This window comes from Vipera berus (genome assembly GCF_964194415.1).
Source record: "Vipera berus genome assembly, chromosome: 1".
In the NCBI taxonomy this organism is placed as follows: Eukaryota; Metazoa; Chordata; class Lepidosauria; order Squamata; family Viperidae; genus Vipera; species Vipera berus.
The window spans coordinates 326,941,678-326,963,566 of record NC_138202.1 but is presented as its reverse complement, the minus strand read 5'-3'; the positions used below and the strand labels follow the sequence as shown (position 1 = coordinate 326,963,566).

Below are 21,889 nucleotides of genomic sequence, written 5' to 3'. Positions count from 1 at the left end.
GGAGCAACACAGAGGAAATAGCTCCACCCTGACAAGAGTTAAACTAATTTTATGGCACTCAAAATTTATTTCAGCACAGCTACCTCATGTGCAAAAATACAACCAACAATCTTTTCAAAATTTAATGTGACAGATTTGGTATTTTCCATCTAGGAATAAAGATGACAGATAGCTTCTGATTGGACTACTGTAGGGAGAGGAAAGCTCATTGGCCAGAGAACTAGATAAAGTTTTTAAAAATGTTTTAATTTGTTGTAAAACATTTGGTTTAGAGTGTCCAGAATTAAATATTTAAGGTTTAATAAATTATTTCACTGAATGTAGTCATATATATTAGTTTTAAGATGTAAATCATTCCACCCTTACATTTGGGGCAGATCCTTAAAGCTGCAGGCATATATATAGTACAGTATAATTATCTGGACTAACCCTGTTGGATACAGAAAGAGTCACTTCCAAATAAACATGCACATGATAGCAAAACAACATGCCTAATAATACCCAAATTGGTATCTGTAAACTATCTGTAAAGGAAAAAAAAGTTTAACCAAGTAATACTTTTTTCTGCCTTAACACACCACATAAACATTTGGCCAGAATGTAAATATAATAATTGTTATATTTTCCTAATTTGCTTTAGGGAGACTTAGAATGTTTGATGCAATGGTGGAAGTAAGATAATTTTATGATTTGCTTTTATTAGTATCTTGTGGTGAATCCAGAGAATTCAAGTTTTGAAATTTCCTTTTCATTAGAAAAATTTGTCCGGTCAATGCGTGAGCTAGGACTTCCAACGCTGGTCAACCAAGCTTTCCTGCAAAGGGAAAAAATAGTAGAGGAATCAGAGTAATACAATATTGTTCATGCTTCTGCTGTTGTATTTTGGTATTGTATGTTCTTGAAGGTGTGGCAAAGCAAAGAAAGACAGTGTTGCAGAAAGTCAGAGAGGATTTTCTCCATTTTATGGATGTTGAGGACCAAGGTTCTTAAAAACAAAAAAGAATTCACAGGAATCCTATACAGATATTAGGCTATGTTGATATGGCCTAAGTCAGCAAATGAATTCCATAGCAGCATAAGTTATTGGATTTACTTCTTCATAGTACTTCTAAACGAATTTTTATTTTTGCAATTTGCATGATTTGGAATTATATATGAAAGTTTACGTGACCATGTTTTCTCATTCCCCTTCTATATAGGTTTAGGTTTAGGTTTTATTAAATTTTTATATTTAATATATATAATACCTTTTAATCTGTAGTGCTAGTGGCTAGTAAACCTGGAAGCGTACATAATCAGATCCCTAGTATCTATTCACTACCATACTCAGGTTCATATTTAAATTACACTTTATTCCTGAACTGGAATATTAATGACCCTAACTTCTAAAATAAGCCCAATATGTTAATGGTGAATCGTAATTTTAATGAATCTATGGATTTTATTTTAGGGTTAGCAAAGAAACAAAAGAACAAGAACAAAAACAAATTATTGTTATGATCTGAAATAGTTGGAAGGCTCAGCATGTGATATCTTGATCATCAGTACGCTGATGATACCCAACTTTTTCTTTCCACCCCGAACCAACCCAGTGATGCACTCGACGTGATGTTCCGTTGCCTGGAGGCGGTCCGGGTTTGGATGGGGAGAAACAGGCTTCGTCTCAATCCTGCCAAGACTGAGTGGCTGTGCATACCGGCATCTCGGGTTAACCAGGTTGTTCCACCACTAATGATGGGGGGTGAGGTGTTACCCCCCGTCGATAGGGCTCGCAACTTGGGCATCCTCTTGGATTCATGGCTCAATTTTGAAGACCATATAGGAGCCGTGACCAGGGGGGCTTTTGCCCAGCTTCGTCTGGTGCGCCAGTTGCGGCCCTATCTGGACCGAGATGCCCTACGCACAGTCACCCATGCGCTCGTGACCTCCCGGCTAGACTACTGCAACGCTCTCTACATGGGGCTGCCCTTGAGGACCACGCGGAGGCTTCAACTGGTGCAGAATGCAGCCGCGCGAGTTGTTATGGGAGTTTCCCGATACTCCCGTGTAACACCTCTTCTCCGTGAGCTGCATTGGCTTCCGGTTGCCCTCCGGGTGAGATTCAAGGTGCTGGTAATGACCTATAAAGCTCTGAATGGCTTGGGTCCAGATTATCTAAGGGAACACCTGCTGCCGGCATCAACTTCCCATCGTCCTGTGCGCTCCCACAGGGAGGGCCTTCTCAGGGTGCCGACGGTTAAGGAGTGCCGGCGGGTGATCCCCAGGGGGAGGGCATTCTCTGTGGGCGCGCCTGCCCTTTGGAATGATTTACCGGTGGAACTTCGGACCGCCCCCGATCTGCGTACATTTCGCCGGGATCTGAAAACTTGGTTTTTTGATCTATCAGGCCTGGACTGAAGGGGTTTTAGCTTTTAATATTGTTTTAATTGTTGGGCTTATGTAATTTAATCTATTTTAATTTATACTATTTTTATATCATATTTTATGTTGCCCTGTAAACCGCCCTGAGTCCTTCGGGAATAGGGCGGTATAAAAATTTAATTAATTAAATAAATAAATAAATAAAATGTCAGTAATATTTAAAAACATGTTACCCAGGCTATGAACCAGTACTGGTCGGTGGCTCGTTGGCAACCAGGCTAGGCAAGCAGCGGGCGAGCACGCAAATCTTCATTTGTGCATTTGTGGGAGCTACGGTTGCGCATGTGAAACCATCCCCTCCCCCCACTCTTGCTGTTGCTGCCTGTCCGGATGAGCCAGAAAGACTGGGGACCACTGCCTTATGGGAAACACAACTGCTGTGTCATAAACCTGCTACAGTGTTGGTTTAACTATCAATAGAAGGGTTTACCTTTTCAAATTATCTAGATTCATCCATACCTTAGATCAGTGTTTTTAAACCCTGGCAACTTTAAGATGTGTGGACTTCAACTCCCAGAATTCTCAGACTGGGGAATTCCAGGAGTTGAAGTCCATGCATCTTAAAGTTCCAAGGTTGAAAAACCTTGCCTTAGATCAGGGGTGTCAAACTGCCAGCCTGCAGGCCAGATGCGTCATGCAGAAGCCCTGGCCACCTCATTGCCGGCAATGGCAAAACCATCCCGATACGTTGCGCAACGTCATGTGATGTCGCGAGTTTGACATTTGTGCCTTAGATTTTACCTAAGATTTCAATGCTCTCAAGCGTTGCCAGAATTGTTCGCCCATTTATAGAGAAGCCTCAAGAACCAGTTTGAAAGGAATCTGTGCATACCTGCTAAAGCACAATGTATAGGTAGTCCTCTACTTACAACCAAAATCGATCTCAAAATTTGTTGTAAAGTGAGTTTTCCCTCATTTTATGACATTTGTTGCCACGGTTGTTAAGGTAATCAATGAAGTTGTTAAGTCAGTAACACAGATGTTATGTGAATCTGGCTTCACATTGATTTTGTTTGTCAAAAGATTGAAAAGGTCAATCAATCAGAATAGAGTTGGAAGAGGCCTTCGAGGTCTTCTAGTCCAACTGCCTGCTCAATCAGGAGACCCTATACCATTTCAGACAAGTGACTGTCCAGTCTCTTCTTAAAAACCTTCAGTGATTAAGCACCCATAACTTCTGATGGCAAGCTATTCCACTGGTTAAGTGTCCTCACTGTTAGGAAGTTTCTCCTTAATTCCAGGTTGCTTTTCTCTTTGATTAGTTTGTATCCATTGTTTCTTGTCTTGCCCTCTGGTGCTTTGGAAAATAAGCTGACCCCCTCCTCTTTGTGGCAATCTCTCAACTACTGCTATCATATCCCCCTAGTCCTTCTTTTCTCTAGAATAGACAAACACAACTCCTGCAACCATTCTTCATATGTTTTTTGTCTCCAGGCCCTTAATCATCTTAGTTGTTCTTCTTTGCATTTTTTCCTCAAAGTCTTAACATCTTTTTTGTAATGTGGTGACCAAAACTGGATGCAGTATTCCAGGGGTGGCCTTACTAAGGCTTTATAAAGCGGTACTTTATCATACCCCTTCATGGATTACTGCCTTGTCATGGCGAAGGGGCTTGCGTAATTCAATGAAGCTATGAGCTATGCCATGCAGGGCCACCCAAGATGGACAGGTCATAGCAGAGAGTTCTGACAAAACGTGATCCACTGGAGAAGGAAATGGCAACCCACTCCAGTATCTTTGCCATGAAAACCCTATGGACAGTACCAAAAGGCAAAATGATATGATGCTGGAAGATGAGCCCCTCAGGTTGGAAGGTGTCCAATATGCTACTGGGGAAGAGCAGAGGGCTAGTACTAGTAGCGCCAGAAAGAATGAAGCGACTGGGCCAAAGCCGAAAGGTCGCTCAGCTGTGGATGTATCTGGTGGTGAAAGGAAAGTCCGATGCTGTAAAGATTTTTTCTCCATAGGAACCTGGAATGTAAGATCCATGAATCAAGGCAAGCTGGACGTGGTCAAACAAGAGATGATAAGACTGAACATCGACATCTTAGGAAACAGCAAACTAAAATGGACAGGAATGGGTGAATTTAATTCAGATGACCATCAGGTATACTACTGCAGGCAAGAATCCCTCAGAAGAAATGGAGTAGCCTTCATAGTCAATAAAAGAGTAGGAAAAGGAATACTGGGATACAATCCCCAAAATGACAAAATGATCTCAGTTTGAATTCAAGGCAAACCATTCAATATCACAGTAGTCCAGGTCTATGCCCCAACCACCGGTGCTGAAGAGGATGAAATTGACTGGTTCTATGAAGCCCTACAGCACCTTATAGAACACCAAAAAATGATGCCAAAAGATAAGCGGAATAACAGGCAGGTTTGGCCTTGGAGTAAAAAATGAAGCAGGGCACAGGCTGATAGAATTTTGTCAAGAGAATACGATGGTCATAGCAGAAAAGCACTAGGCCACTCAGGTATGAATTAAATCATATCCCTGTTGAATATACAGTAGAGGTGACAAACAAATTTAAGGAATTAGATCTGATAGACAGAGTACCTGAAGAACTATGAACAGAGGTTCGCAACATTGTACAAGAGGTAGCAACTAAAACCATCCCAAAGAATAAGAAATGCAAGAAAGCAAAATGGCTGTCTGAGGAAGCTTTGCAAATAGTTGAGGAAAGGAGGGAAGCGAAAGGCAAGGGAGAAAAAGAAAGATACGCCCAATTGAATGCAGAATTCCAGAGAATAGCTAGAAGAGATAAGAATGCCTTCTTAAATGAACAGTGCAAAGAAATAGAAGAAAATAATAGAATAGGGAGGACCAGAGATCTCTTCAAGAAAATTGGAGAGATGAAGGGAACGTTTAATGCAAAAATGGGCATGATAAAGGACCAAAATGGCAGGGACCTAACAGAGGCAGAAGAAGAGGTGGCAAAATTACACAGAAGAACTATACAAGAATGTGCTTAACATCCCTGATAACTACGATGAGGTGGTCACTGACCTTGAGCCAAACATCCTAGAATGTGAAGTGAAGTGGGCCTTAGGAAAACTGAGCAACAACAAAGCTAGTGGAGGTGACAGTATTCCAGCTGAGCTATTCAAAATCTTAAAAGACGATGCAGTAAAAGTGCTACACTCCATTTGCCAGCAAATTTGGAAAACTCAACAGTGGCCACAGGATTGGAAAAGATCAATTTACATTCCAATTCCAAAGAAAGGCAGTGCCAAAGAATGTTCAAACTATCACACCATTGCACTCATTTCACATGCTAGTAAAGTTATGCTTAAAATCCTACAAGCTAGACTCCAGCAGTATATGGATCGAGAACTACCAGAAGTACAGGCAGGATTTTGAAGAGGCAGAGGAACTAGAGATCAAATTGCCAACATACGCTTGATCATGGAGAAAGAAAAACATCTACTTCTGCTTCATTGACTACGCTAAAGCCTTTGATTGTGTGGATCACAACAAACTGTGGCAAGTTCTTAAAGAGATGGGAGTACCAGACCATCTTATTTGTCTCTTGAGAAACCTATATGCAGGTCAAGAAGCAACAGTGAGAACTGGACACGGAACCATTGATTGGTTCAAAATTGGGAAAGGAGTCCAGCAAGGCTGTATACTATCGCCCTGCCTGTTTAACTTATTTGCAGAGCACATCATGAGAAAGGCAGGGCTAGATGATCAAAAGTTGGAATTAAGATTTCTGAGTCACAGCAACAACAACAACATAGAACAACAACAACATACCTCACTGCTTATATTAGATTATTAGTACAGCCAACCTGTAATCATATGAGAAATTTTGGTAACTGTTTTATTTCAAGTGCCTCTCCTCTAAGCGTCAAGTCTGTGCTTGATTCTGCCTGAACTTCCAAGCCCTTGCAAAATTTAAGTAGCTATTGAAGGGAGAGAAGAATTAAATAGCCATGTAAAAGGAAAGAACAGAAAATACACATCCTTTGATTCGCAATATATCCACCCACTATAGGTTCAATATACGTAGATCTATAACATTTTTTGAGAACTTCAGTAAGATTATGCCCTACAGTCAATTATTTCATAATTCTGGAATTTAATTTAGTTTTTATTCAGTCTGAGACAGAGAACAGACCAAGAGTTGAACTTTGGAACTGAAAACATCTGACAGAAAAAGAACAAGGAGTTCATATTCAGGAATCCAGCACTGTGGTATCCTGCGATGCTAGTGAAAAATAAGAAAAACTGAAAGTACTTTTAAAGCATTGAGAAGAATAGAAAAAGAGAAAGCGTATTTAAAACCTCATGCCACATGAAGGAGTTATGCATATTACAAGCTTTGTATAAAAGTTACTCAGATTCCCATGGATAAACTGAGCTATGTTCTTGGTAAATGGATTATAAATGGGATTGTTTGCTTGCTCCACTTTATTTTCTGCAGTGCAATTCATGTTCTATGATAGAAAATGATTTCTTTTTTTTTCAAGATTTGTAATATGTAACCAACTCATTCAAGGACTCCTGATGTGATTATTTTAAAAAGGGGAAATAAAATGCATAGCTTTACAAGCCTGTGCTTACAGAAATGTACTGAGTATTGTGTCACACACTCTAGCATACCAGAACATTAACATCCAGGAAGACCAGTTGACAAGCATAGAATATGACTATGCAATTAACTGAATTAAGGAGTAGCAAGGTTCAATCTTTTCACAGAATGTACCACTTTTAGGACATGACAATATTTGAGTACCACCAGTGCTTAGCAGTGGGTTAGGACGCTGAGCTTGTCGATCAGAAGGTCGGCAGTTTGGCGGGTCAAATCCCGAGTGCTGCGTAACAGAGCACCTGTTACTCGTCCCAGCTTCTGCCAACCTAGCAGTTCGAAAGCAGATAAAAATGCAAGTAGAAAAATAGGGACCACTACGGTGGGAAGGTAACAGCGTTCCGTGCGCCTTTGGCGTCTAGTCATGCCGGCCACATGACCACGTAGACGTCTTTGGACAAGCGCTGGCTCTTCGGCTTTGAAACGGAGATGAGCACCGGCCTCTAGAGTTGGAAACGACTAGCACGCATGTGCGGGGGAACCTTTACCTTTACCTTTAGTGCTTAGCAAATTGTCAAAAACTTGATGACTAAAAAAAGGGGGGGACTTGGATTTTACTGATTAGATTCATTTGTTGTTATAGAAATGGCTAGTTTATAATGTTATGGAAAAGTAAAAAGTTGAAGTTGGTGTTAATGCTTCCTTCTACTGCAACAGAGGAAGTCAGAAGTCAATACCTTTTCTTTTTCCCTTCTCCCCCTCACTTCCCCCCCTTTTCCTCCCCATAGTGTCCTGCTATTTGCTTTTGTATTTTTGTATTTTATTCTGTAATAAAATGTTACAAACTGTAAAAAAAAAAGAAAAAGAAAAAATACCAGTTTTAATTTCTTAGGTGGCAGTTTCTTTGATGAATCACTTTCCCTTTGCACTGAAAAATGTATGACAAATTTATCTGTATTTATTAATATGTGTCACTACCTTGGTGGGCAGCTGGCTGGTGGGCCCTCTCTCCCTCTCCTCTCTCTTCTTCTTCCCTGCCTCCCTCCTTCCACAGTGTAGTAAGAATGCACACACACCCCAGTCCCTTCACTGTACCCCTAAAGACACAGGAATAAGCACAAAGCAAGAAAGACTCACAAAAGCCTCCCAGAATTAAAAAAACACACTAACTCCGGGGTTTTTTTTCTTCAAATTGAATAAACTGATTAACGCCTGAGGCTTTTTTAAAACGATGTTCAGGCTCCGGCAATTGCAAAAAGTGATAACCTTAAATTAAGCCTGTTTACCTTCAAAGAAAACTTGCTAGCCTTTGTGAAACGGACTAAAATATTCCAATAACAAAAGCACAGAAATCGAGCCTCTGAATTACAAAACGCTGTAAAAACTGTATAAAAATCTTTATGGTAATCCATTCAAGCTGCCACTGGCTTTTGAAATAAACCAACCTCCGTTCAGACATGCTCGTCTCCCAGCTTTTTATTTCATCAGCGCTGATTGCATTCTCCTGGCTGAAGAAAACAAACCAGGGCACCTTTTCTTCCAGCAACAACTTCTTCCCTGTCTCTTTCCTCTCTGCCTGCTGAGCTCTCCTTCCACAGCTTCTTCTCCATACCCTTCTCTTTTCCTGCCGCCTTTTTTCCCCTTACCCGCCAAAACCACCTCCTTTTATATCCTCTCCTCTCCCCCCACTTCACCTCCAGCTACTGCTTCCAGAAGTACCAATCAGCTGGAGCCCTGCAGCAATCCTGGGGCTTCTGCTGAGCCCCAACAGTCCTGCAGCTCCGGCTGCCTCTCCCTCAGGCTTGTGTCACTTCAGCTCATTCCCCTCCCCACTACACTTATCTAGGTGGGTCGCGTACCACCTGCCACTGGTGGTCTGCGTACCACTGGTTGAAAAGCCCTGCTCTAATTATCAGCTAAAACAATGGACAGCTCTTCAGAGGTTATGCAATGCATGAGAAAGCTATAGCCACAGTGACAAATGAATACTTGTTTCTTTTTAAAAAGCCCCTGTGTTTTTCTTGCTATATTCATTTGTTGGCTTCTCCTTTCTTGCCTCTTCTTTTTCTTGTCAGTCTTCAGATATTTGAAATTTTCTTTCACAATCCTCTTGAATTTTTACTTGTTTAGGCTAAACATACTGAGCTAGACTTATCATCATCCTGTTACTTTTCCTAAAACTTTGTTTGTTAATGTCCTTAAAAACATGTTACTTCTTTACTCCAGGTAGAATCTGTCCCTTTTCCACAGGCTAATCAGGAGATGATGTTGGGGATACCTATTCTTTGGGAAATCAAGTGCCAGGAGATGACTTCATTAATGGTAGTCCCTCACTATGGAAGAGCTTGCCCCCTGATATTAGATGAGCTCTATCTTTTTATTCTTTAGGAAATTGATGAATGAAGGCACAGAATCACTTAATGGATATAGATCATACTATCTTTAATTTAAGAGATGGCATTTATGCATTTGATTTTTTTTTCAGAGACAGACGCCTGGGTGTAATACAGTAATTGAATTTTTAGCATATTATGTTTGCATGTACGTGGACTTGTAAAAATCTATTTCCCTGGAATACCAAGATATTGGTATAAAACTGATATGCCTATTCTTATTCTTCAGCAATAAAAATACACTATTCTGGGCTATCTCTCTTGAACACTGTTACAAAAATAAAAGCTTATAAAGTATGATCTAAATTTATGTTTGAATTTCAACTACAGTACAAGCTTCTCAACCTCTGACCCTATTTTAAAGCCCAAGGAAGACGTAAAAGAAAAAAAAAACCACTTTGGTGTGAAATCTATTTTAAATACTAAGATATTGGAATGAAAATTATATTCTTTAAAGTGGGGGAAGGAAATACTCTGCTAGATAAACTAAACTCCAGTAAGTTTTATTCTGTTTGAATGGGCCTCGTGGAAAGCTTTTGCAGGAGTTAACTATCAGAAGGAAGAAAAGAAATAAATATTAATCTGCTTGAGTATGTTGGTGAAACAGAGGCATTACTGATATAAAGCGATCCCCAGCATTTTTCAGTGAAGTCCTGTAATTCAGTAGCAATTTTGCATAAGTATATTTGGTTAACTCTCTTGTCCCAGAACTTAAATTCAGGATTCAATTTTAAATGTACAGTATTCAGGAAAAGCATCCTCTATTTACAATTTCTAATGATGACTGGCCAAAGGACAACAGGCATGCTATCCTTTTATTTTATTGGGTTTGATTCTTTTCCATTGGACAGGAAGCCTGCATGCACACAAATAAATAGGGTGGTGGCCTCTAGAATTCTGTGGCCCACAGTGATCAACCTGATACATTTAGTAAGTTCATAAGCATGGACAGCTGATAATTTTCTTCCACTACTGCCCACTGACAGCTAGTATTTAAGACATGGTGATGATGTGGCAGACAATTATCAAAATTGCCAATCACTGATAGCGTAATGTTCCCATTCAGTCCCTTCACAAAACCAGCTAAATTAAGGTACTACCACATCCATTGTCAATGAATTCATAGTTTAATATAAAGATATGCTATCTCACAGAACTAAAAAGGGAAGCAGACAAGGAACATGGTACATTCACATGACTTCCCATGCCTGGTGGGAAAAATTACAACCACAGGAACTGGCAAAGAGCCTGCAGTTAAAAAGAGTTCTCTGGATAAACTTTCAGTGTTGCAGTTTTAATTTAGTACAGTTTTGTTGGGTATGGCTCAAAGGAACAGGGAAGAACTCTGATATTTTTATGTTCTTTAGTCTAAACGTTCTGACCCTTTTACATGCACATCTGCTTTTCTTTATGTTTCATGTTGAGTTATTTCAAAGTACTCTGAAGAGTGAGGTCCCCTGAGATTTTTTTTAAAGTGTTTGGATCTGTAGGACTAAAAGTACATAGAAGACATTGCTTTGCCAGAGCTTTTGCTTTGTGGAGTTGAAGCATCAAGCAATTACGCTGAATATATTCCAGGAAGACAAAAGACATAATGTATCCTATATCCTACAAAAACACCAGCCCAGCAGCCATGGGTGATATGAAATAGCGTGTTGGTGAATTTAAAATTATTATTCATAAGAGTGAGGACCATCTCAGGTGCCAAAGGCTGATTGGAACAGAAAAAAAAGAATTATGCATGCTGGGGGGAAAAACTATATAGGCTGCATTTGCGGTCTTTTGTTCCAAACCTATCTACCACTGTCAAATCCAATCAAGATAACTGTTTCATAAGAAGTATTAAAGTAAGATTCAACTGCCAGTTCAATTATGCTTTGTACATAGAATGGGGAGGTACATCTTGGTCTTCAATTCAGGCAGCTAAATGTCTTTGAGCTGCTTTTGCCAGCAAGTTAATTAGAAATACAGAAAGATTATAAATTTATAGGTTTGTTTACAAGCATGATGCAAATCCATAAAACATCACATTATTAATTGGGCCTCACTGGAAAAGCTAATTCCAATTTTAGTGACTACATAGTTATACAATATTAAGATCAGCATCCACTATGTATGTATTCACTATGTATCCACTATGTATGTATGTAAGAAATCGATCACCTATAACACAGGTCTGCAACCCGCGGCTCCGGAGCCGCATGCGGCTCTTTCAGTCATCTCCTGCGGCTCCCAGTCCTCTGCCATGTGCAGTCCAAAAAAAAAAAAGTGGGTTCAACCAATCAATTCAAATATGCAGGGTAGGTGCATATCTCGCCTTGGCTCCACTCTTCAGTCAAACCCTGTTCTGCACATGCACACACATTTTTTACGGCTCCCAGTTTTTCCTTTTGTGAGGGAACCGGTTCCAAGTGGCTCTTTCACTGTTTCAGGTTGCTGACCCCTGACCTATAACAAAAGTTTGTGAGCCATCCAGGTTTTCATTCAAGATGAGTGGCTTTATACATGTTTTAACTAAGTAAAAAAATATAGAATTGCACCAGAGTAGATACATGGTTTGAAACTCACAAAAGACTGCACATACTGTGATAGACCGCAAAAGTAAACAATTTTTAAATTTCATTTCAGCAGAGACCATAAACTGAAGTGTTCATTTCTTTGCAAATCTACAGCAGTCTTCTCCACTGAAGCAAAAATAATGGATATGTTGTCAGGACTGGAAGTAACTAAAACTGGTTTACAATCTTAACAGATCACATAAATTGCTTGCTGGCAATCTGATGCTTGCAAAAAGAATGTATGCACCTTGCCATTTATAATCTGCTTAAAGAGAGAATATACCATATTTTCCGGCGTATAAGACGACCCGGTGTATAAGACGACCCCCTACTTTTAAGAAGTTTTTCAAGGGTTTTTGTCTTATATGCCGGAAAATACTTACATGCCCTGCCCTCCCTGTCCGTCACAGAGGAGGCGAAGGCCCGACTGGCCCCGCCGGCCCTCCCGCATTCGGCGCAGGGTGGGGCAGCTCCGCCCGCAGCCTCTTTTTCATGTGCCGCTTCCCTCTCACCGTCGGCCGAGGCGCGCTCGGCCCGGGCTCCCGGTCCCTCTTCCCGGCCGGTTTCCCACCCTGCCCCTCATGGAGCTGGACTGGGCGTGTAGCCTCTCGGTGTGGCTGCTTTTCCTGGGCAGCCTGGCGGTGCGGCTCCTGCGCTCGGACCTGTTGCTGAGCCGGCGGCTGCTGCTGCGCATGGGGCTGCTGGCCATCCTGCAGGCGCTGGGCTGTCCTGCCGCTGCCCCTCAGCGCCGCGCTCATGGCGACTGCCTGCTGGCTTGTCTCGGCCAGCACCGCCCGGCGGAAGCGCATCCCCACGGGGGGGAGAGCGGTGCTGGTGACAGGTGAGTCCGGTGGGCGCGAGGCCCTCCCCTCGGGCAGTGGCAGGACGGCCAGCAGTCCCATGCGCAGCAGCAGCCGCCGGCTCAGCAACAGGTCCGAGCGCAGGAGCCGCACCGCCGACGGTGAGAGGGAAGCGGCACATGAAAAAGAGGCTGCGGGCGGAGCTGCCCCACCCTGCGCCGAATGGGAGAAGTTCAAGGCCTGGGGGGGTAAGCAGGAGGGGCGCCAGCCGTGGCGGGGTGGCGGCTGCCCTCCGGCGCTGCCTGTCACCCGGGAAACACTGCGCCTCGGGGGCCGGCAGAAGCGCAGGAGTAGCGGGAGGGCCGGCGGGGCCAGTCGGGCCTTCGCCTCCTCTGCGACGGACAGGGAGGGCAGGGCATGTAAGTATTTTCCGGCATATAAGACAAAAAACCTTGAAAAACTTCTTAAAAGTAGGGGGTCGTCTTATACGCCGGGTCGTCTTATACGCCGGAAAATATGGTATATTCTCTCTTTAAGCAGATTATAAATGGCAAGGTGCATACATTCTTTTTGCAAGCATCAGATTGCCAGCAAGCAATTTATGTGATCTGTTAAGATTGCAAACCAGTTTTAGTTACTTCCAGTCCTGACAACATATCCATTATTTTTGCTTCAGTGGAGAAGACTGCTGTAGATTTGCAAAGAAATGAACACTTCAGTTTATGGTCTCTGCTGAAATGAAATTTAAAAATTATTTACTTTTGCGGTCTACCACAGTATGTGCAGTCTTTTGTGAGTTTTAAACCATGTATCTACTCTGTTGCAATTCTATATTTTTTTTACTTAGTTAAAACATGTATATAGCCACTCATCTTGAATGAAAACCTGGATGGCTCACAAACTTTTGTTATAGGTCAGGGGTCATCAACCTGAAACAGTGAAAGAGCCACTTGGCGGCTGCCCTCCGGCGCTGCCTGCCGCCTGGGAAATGCTGCGCCTCGGGGGCCGGCAGAAGTGCGGGAGCAGCGGGAGGGCCGGCGGGGCCAGTCGGGCCTTCGCCTCCTCTGCGACGGACAAGAGCCGACGGGCAGCGCCGCCTTCGCGTGGGGAAAGCCGCCCGACGCTCCCGCCCAGCCGTGTCCCGGAGCCGCGCCGGAGATAGCTCGGTTGCGCGGGGCGGCCCGGCTTTGCAAGAACAGGGACGCTCGACTGATTTGTGTTTTTTTCCCGGCATATAAGATGACCCCCCCAACTTTTGAGAAGATTTTCATGGGTTAAAAAGTCGTCTTATGACTTCCGGTGGCTCCGCGGCGACGGAGACAGCCCTCCCGGGCTGCCCGCGGCTCAGCTGTTGTTTTTTCGCCCGAAACAGCGCCGATCAGCTGTTTGGGCGAATTTGAAGCCCCCTCCTCGGGAGAAGAGGAGGGGGTGAGGCCCCAGGTAGGGGTCGAGTTCTCTGAGGCCGCCTGAGCTTGTAGCTTGGGCGGCTGAAAGATTGAACTCCCCCGTAGCCTGGGTCGCTCCCAGCTGGCCAGCGCCTCTGCTCCTGACTTTATGGAGCAGAGCCAGGCGTCTGCGACCACCCCTGCCTGAAGGAAGGACTATGGATTAAAAGAAGCAGGCAGAGCGGTACAAGAGAAAAAGGTGAAGAGGATTATTTTATTTTACTCTCGAGCTTGATGGATTTTTTTTAAACTTTAAGCGAAACTGCGTCACAATTGAAAGTTAAAGATGGCGGCTAAACCTCCCCCTAAAACTCTTCGGAGTGGTGGATCTTCTCCGGTGCAACAATCATCATTACAGGCGTTGCATTCTCCTGATGTATTGACACTGAAGGATTTACGAGATGCTTTGGATAAACATGCCCAGGTACTTTTGGAATCAATTAATCAAACAATTGGTGAGAAATTTGCACAGATGGAGGAGAAATTGAAGAAGTTGGAGGAGAGAATGGAGGAGAGGATGGAACAGAAGTTCAGGGTGATGAAGGCAGACATTTTGACTTCAGTGTATAAAGTGGCTGAATGTGTGGAAGATTTGGATGAAAAAGTGGAAGATATGACTCAAAAGAATGCCATATTAGAAGCAAAAGTACTGGAGAATGAAGATTTAAGAGATAAAATGGATAGAGAATTGAGTCTTGCCCAGTATTTCCAGATGCAGTTTGCTATTAGAATCAGAGGTTTAAAGGAGAATATTAAGGAAGATTTAAAGCAGCTGGTTTCTGAGGCTCTTGAAGTGGTATTGAATCAGCCAGCATCCGAAATAAAAGAAGGCATGGATAAAGTGTTTCGTGTGAATTCATGGATTGCTAGACAGAGAAAGTTGCCTAGAGATGTGGTGGTTTATTTTGCAAAAAGGGAAATTAGAGATGAAGTTATACAAGCTGCCTATGACACTAAAGTCGTGATTGCTGATCAAGAAGTTCTGGTTCTAAAAGAAATTCCTTCAAAGATTCTAAGGAGAAGGAAGGATTTTACATTTCTTGTGCAAGAGCTCAAGCAACGAGATATAAGGTTTAGATGGGAGATTCCAGCTGGGCTTATGGTGACGTATGAAGGTAAAAGGTATCGTCTGGTTACTGTGGCGCAAGCGAGTGATTTTTATAATAATGTTTTAAAAGTAACTCCATTAACACTTCTGGAAGTTGCAAAGGGATCTGGAGAAGGAGAACATCAAGAGGCTGAAGATGGACAGACAGAGGAGAATGCTGCTGGAGATCAAGTTATAACACTTCTGGATGATCTTAGAGAACAGAGGGTGACGTGTGCTGCTTTAAAACGATCAAAGAAGATAAAAGAACAAGAACAGCAGAAGTCTATGGAACTTTCACAACGTACTTACAGCCAAGTAGTGGGAGGTGGGAAAAGATTTGGGTGAGGAATGTAAAATTTAAACAAGTTTGAAATTTAAGAAATTTTTACAAAATGTTTTATAGATGGTATCTAGATTTTAAAAAGCTAAGTATGTATTTGAATCATTAGCCTAAATGTTGGAGATGCGGTAATGAAGATGTAATATATTTTCATGTATGGGGAACTTGTAGTGGGCTTTAGAAGTTTCTGATTTGGTTGAAATGCTGAAGATTTTGGCCTATTTGTAAGATTACTTGTAGGAATGCTATATTATGGAAGGGAGAGAATGGTTTGAGTTTATCCAGAATAAGGATAGGGTTAAGAAGTTTTATATTTGAATAAGGCTTTTTTTTTCTTGCTTTTTTTTTCTATATTAGTTTTTTATATATATATATATTTAATATTATTAAGGTTTGTTTTATCCTATATAAGCTAGAGAGTGATAGATTTTAGAGTTTATGGTTGTTAATATATGGTTGTTTATGATTGTTTTTTTTATATACCTTGTATTTAGCTCTGGGAAGTCCGGGGGGGGGAGGGGGGAGGGGGGGAGGAAGGGGGGGAGGGAGAAGGGTGGGGGAGGGGGGGGAGGGGGGGAGGGCAAAGGGAGGGTAAGGGGGGGTTTTAAAGAAAAATTGTATGTTAAAACTTTTCAATAAAAAAAAAAAAGTCGTCTTATACGCCGGAAAATACGGTAAAGCCAGATATTACATCATCATATGACATTAGTATTTGCTCTGGCTTTCAGTGAAGGAGTCAAAACCTATAATTCAATCTTTGAAACTTACTCTTTTTCAAGGAACAGTTAATTCAATATCAATAGGACACAGTTGCACCAGTCCAGCAAGGGGAAGTTTCCATGGAGAAAATGGTACAACTGTGAGGCCAATATGAATGCAAATGTGTGTCTAAATATATATCTATAGCCACACTGCAATGCTCATCTGGATCCCAATCAGCTGAATAGGTGAATCATTTGCTGTCAATAGGGAAGCATTTTATCCATTTTATAAAGAGAAGAATGAGCATATAATCCAGTTGTCAGGAATGTTGTCAGCTGATGTACATAGTGAACCACTGAATTGCAAGAACAACTTTTTAGTGAAATACATTACTCACCAACTCCAGCATTTCAGGCCACCCTGAGATTTCCTAGGGAGGAAGGAATATTAAATAGCTTTCAGTCTAACGTCTAACCTAAATGTTTTGCTTTTGAACAACAAAAACATTTAGATCTTTGCTATATTTCTGAATCTGTTTGTGGCCTGCACTTGAATTGTCATTTTGGCCTAGTCCTTGACTTGCCTAATGATGTATCTTTTAATTCTAACTTCAGTCCTGGGACTGATTTATCACAAGGCACCTAATTCATCTTAGGCTACTTCTCACAGCTTACCCTGAATGCCAATATATCAATGAAATGCGCAGAGCCGCAAAGGAAAAAGATACAATCTTAGCTACTGGATATATATATATATATATATATATATATATATATATATATATATATATATATATATATATATATATATATATATATATATATATATATATATATATATATATATATATATATATATATATATATATATATATATATATATATATATATATATATATATATATATATATATATATATATATATATATATATATATATATAATACTGTGTACTGTCAAAATATCAGGAAATAAGTGTTCTTTTGACAATACCAATAGATTGGTACTGATGCTATTATTTATTATTTTAATCATGCTTATTTTGCTTGCAGGCCTGAGGAAGTCAGCTAAATTGAAGAAATAAGTTAGTTGAATTTACTGTGGTGAAGTACATGCGAAGTCCAGTGCTGGATTCCTGGCATTGCAGTGACCACAGATAATGGAAAACCTAGATAAAGTGAACATTATGGCCTGCTCATGCTTTGGAATGAGAAAACAAAACAAACCAAATTTCAAAAAAGGTAAAAGGAGAAAACTGGCAGGTGTCTGAATGGAAAGTTCTTGAAAAGAGTTCAACGGGTACTCTGGAAACTATCACATCCTTCCTTCCCTGCCATCTCCATTATCTCTCACCAAACAAGCACATAAAGATTGGGTATTGATATGGTTAGCCATCTTTCTTCAAAAGCTTTATAAAAAGAGATAGTTGCTCTTGGACATATCTCAAAAATTTCTCTTTTTTCATCCATCCTTGTAAAATTTGTGCAAGAGCAGAAGATTGTGTGAAGCTGAAACACAAAAGTCATTTAGGAAGAGCTCAGAGTGAAAAGGTTGCTTCCTCTCCATACTCTCAGGAGGAGAATACCAAAATTAACAACCAATGCATTGTGTCTGGATGGTTGGGGACTGTCCATCAATGTGACAGGAATATGAACCAGATTTTAGGCTGCATTAACAGAGGGATAGAATCAAGATCATGTGAAGTGTTAATACCACTTTATAATGCCTTGGTAAGATTACACTTGGAATACTGCATCCAGTTTTTGTCACCATATTATAAAAAAGATGTTGAGACTGTGGAAAGAGTCTCAACATGTTTTTTATAATATTGTGACAAAAACTGGAAAGAGTACAGAGAGGAGCAACAAAGATGATTAGGGGACTGGAGGCTAAGACATATAAGGAACAGTTGCTGGAATTGGATATCTTTAGTTTAATGAAGAGAAGGACTAAGGGTGACATAGCAGTGTTCCAATATTTAAGAGGCTGACACAAAGAAAAGGGAGTCAACCTATCTTTAAAGCACCTGAAGGCAGGACAAGAAGCAATGGATGGAAACTAATGAATGTGAGAAGCAACCTAGAACTAAGGAGATAATTTCCTGACAGTTAGAACAATTAATCAGTGGAACAACTTGCCTTCAGAAGTTGTGAATGCACCAACACTGCAAGTTTTTAAGAAGAGACTTGACAGCCATTTGTCTGACATGGTATAGGGTGTTTTGCTAGAACACCTCCAAGGTTCCTTCCAACTTGTTATTCTGTATTCTGTATTGCTAAGAGCCACTTTTGCTATGAGGTAGGCACTGCCTTGTACTTCCTACCATATTTCTGTATGTTTGTAATTAAATACAATATAAAGAAGCTATAAATATCTGGCATTTTCAGTATTCTTCCCTCAAAAGAAATCATGCCTACTTACAAAGCCTACCTAGACACTTTTATAGGTCATGACTGCCTTTGAGTTCTTATGCCAACATACGCTGCTCTTCTGTTATATGGGCAACACTTTACAATGGGTTTAAGAGTTCCTGCTCCAGATACTTTAAGCTAGGACTCATCATTGTAGTCACTCAAAATTTCTGGGGTTGCTGAAATCTAGGATTTTATCTAAGTTGGTAAAATCTAATGACTATAATAATTTGATTAATAATAAAACATAAATTTGATTATGATATTGTAGAAGATGTTCTTATGCAAGATCTCATGAAGTTTGGAAATAACAATGTTTTATGAGAATCTGGTGAGAATTACTAACCTGCTGTCTTCATTTTAGAAAAATTATAGATCTGTTGTTGACTTTTGCCTTAAGGCATTTTTTAACTGAACTCTTTCATTCAGCATTAATTTAAAAAGGAAGAAATAGATAACACAGAGTAAGGTCTCCTTTTTTAAAATCACCAATTTATTTTACTCTGAACCCTCCTGTAGTGCAGAAATAGTACATTCTACTTTTCACAGTCACTATTTTTCAATCTTTCCATTTTAACTTTTTTTTGCTTTTTATTAAAGAGCATACAGAAGAAAAAATATATGTAGAACCATCACAGTACCTGCTATTTCAAACAGCCATTCACAATAGCTCCAATCACTGAACTAAACTGAACAATGTGTCTTGGACCAATTTCAATTCACCTACACAATCAGTGGCTTCAACGCTACTCCATCTCCATTAAGCAGATACTCATTTTGTTTGTTCTTTATTCCTTCAAAAGTCATTGAATTGACTTCAAATTGCTTCATTTTTCCAGGCTCATGTGAAAGCATGAAAAAAGGACAGTGCTTCCTTAATGAAGAGCTGTGCTTGTATGAAGTTCAAAGGATTTCCTCTGAATCATTTTGAAAGCAGACAGCTCTATAAAACATATCAATTAAAATATAGCCCCAAGAGTTGTTTCATTGCTTAGTATTGGCCAGAGAATGGGTGCCTGAACTCTCATGAGATTACAGACCCCAGAAACTTTCATTCTTGATGTGAAAATTGTTTGCAGTGTCTGCCTCCTGCTTCTCCTCCCCCCGCAACTTCTTTCCACCACCAGCAGAACACTTTTCACCCAGATGGAGAACTGACAAGACTGGAAACTTGGTCTGCTTGCAAATGGGTGCTTGGAAACAGAGCAATTTGGTCCATTCCTAAGTGCCCCATTTGCAAGCAGACCAAGTTTCCAGTCTCCATCAGTTCTCTGTCCGGGTGAAAAGTGTTCCAATGATGGCAGAAAGGAGTTGGGGGGGGGGAGCAGGAGACAGGCACTACAAACTCTTTTTGCACCCAGGAGCTTCCATCAAATTCCTCTCTCCCTCAAAGGCAAAGAAACAGCGGCAGAAAGGAGATGGATCTTTGCAAGGTGAGTCCGGTGCAGCAGGAAGGAAGAGGGAAGCATGAGGTATCTTAGTGGGTCAGGGAGCCCTTGGGGGCCTGTTCCATCACTAGGCCCTCCCCCTTGGCCTTCCCCACCTTGAGATACCGCATGTGCATTTAACAAATCATGCGTTTGATTAGCGAATACATGGGCGAAAGCAGGGAATGATTTCTTTCAAGGTATGAGATTCACTCCTATGAATCCTTGAGTTACGAATGGAATAGGCAGGCTCCATTCCATTTGTAACTCGAGGACTACCTGTATTTCCATCAGTTGCCCCGTTCACACATTGTTTTAGTCCATATTTATGCAGCCATGCTGAAATGTGGCAGGAAGAATGAAACAGTCCTTTTGGGAACTGAACCATCTTGTTTTCATTGCTATATATCCCCAAAGGCCCATCAGAATAAAGGATAATATTTCACTGCTAAACAAATGGGGGAAATAAGATTGGCTTGCAGATCCTACTGTTATTCTTTCCAAAAACAATGACCTACATGTTTCCAAGAGACAATCTACCAAAAAATAATTCCAAAAACTTTCACCTTTGATTTGCTTGTATCATGTTCAACTTCTTTAGTAGCTTCAGAAATTTCAGGACATTATTAAAAAGAGTATTTCATTTCATATTAAAGTATTTTTTCTGTAATTTTTAATATTCTTTGCAAATATTTTGTTTCAAATGATGTTGCTATCCTTCATTTGCCTTTTTAATTTTTCCCATTTTATTCTTGAACTCAATTGTTCTCCCTGCTGTAGAATCCAATTGTAGCAAAATCATTCAAGTTTCTCCATGATGCCATGACATAACGTCTGATTTCACAATGCCTCAAAGACATGGAAAGTTTTATTAGATGCTATAACCATCCAGGCCAATTATTATGCAGGCAAGAACAGATGATGGCAGTGAGGAATAAGACAAAAATGGTGCCAAAAATAGCTTCTGCCTGTTTTAGAACATAAAATGACATGAGAGGCTTTTACTGAAATTATCCATAACTTGCAGAAAACTGCTGGGAATCCTATTATGAACAGGTAGGTGGGTGGGTGAATAGGTATGTAAGTAAATAATAGAGGTGTATACAATATTTCTCTTAACAAGCAGAATTATGGAATTAAGGAATTAAGTCTGCTATAGTTCTTACTTAACTAATTTTGATTTACAGGTAGTCTTCAACTTACATTGACAATTGGGGCCAGAATTTCCATTGCTAAGGAAGGTGGTTGTTAAGTGAGGTGCAACCAATAAGAATTTGTTTCCACATCTTTGAGGTATCATGAAATCAGACATTATTTTTCCCCATCGGTGATATTTAAATCATTGTATTTAAGTGAATCACACAGTTGTTAAGCAAATCTGGCTTCTCCCACTGACTGCACATGTTAGAAGTCGGCTGGGAAAGTTGCAAATGGTGATCACATGACCCCAGGACACTGCAACCACCATAAAAACATGCCAATTGCCAAGCACTCGGCTTTTGATCATATGACCATGTGGCGATGCTACATCAGATGTACGTGCGAGGACTGGTCATAAGTCACTTGTTTCAGTGCCACTGTAACTTTGAACAATCACTAAAGAAATGACTATAAGTTGAGGACAAACTGTCCTTTTTCTCACAACGACCTTGTGAAGTGGATTGGGCCAAGAGAGTGGCTGGCCCAAAATCATCAAATGCTTTCAAGGCTAAAGTGGTACTTAAAACTCATGGCATTCCATTTTCTAGCCTGATGTCTTTAACCACTAG

The 21,889-nt window shown here is 40.8% G+C and overlaps 1 protein-coding gene across 3 annotated transcripts in view; it reads right to left on the bottom strand.

Annotated features, from left to right (window-relative positions):
- ACYP2 (acylphosphatase 2) overlaps nt 1-21,889 on the bottom strand; it is a 94,564-nt gene continuing 72,675 nt past the window's right edge. For 2 of the 3 annotated variants that reach the window (XM_081337429.1, XM_081337427.1), the window contains exons 4-5: nt 16,682-16,714; nt 1-814 (exon numbers count right to left, since the gene is read on the bottom strand). In XM_081337429.1, coding sequence (XP_081193555.1) covers nt 700-814; nt 16,682-16,714 — 148 coding nt within the window. In that variant the 3' untranslated portion in view covers nt 1-699. The remainder of the gene's footprint in view (nt 815-16,681; nt 16,715-21,889) is intronic. The other variant, XM_081337428.1, reaches the window with a different exon arrangement.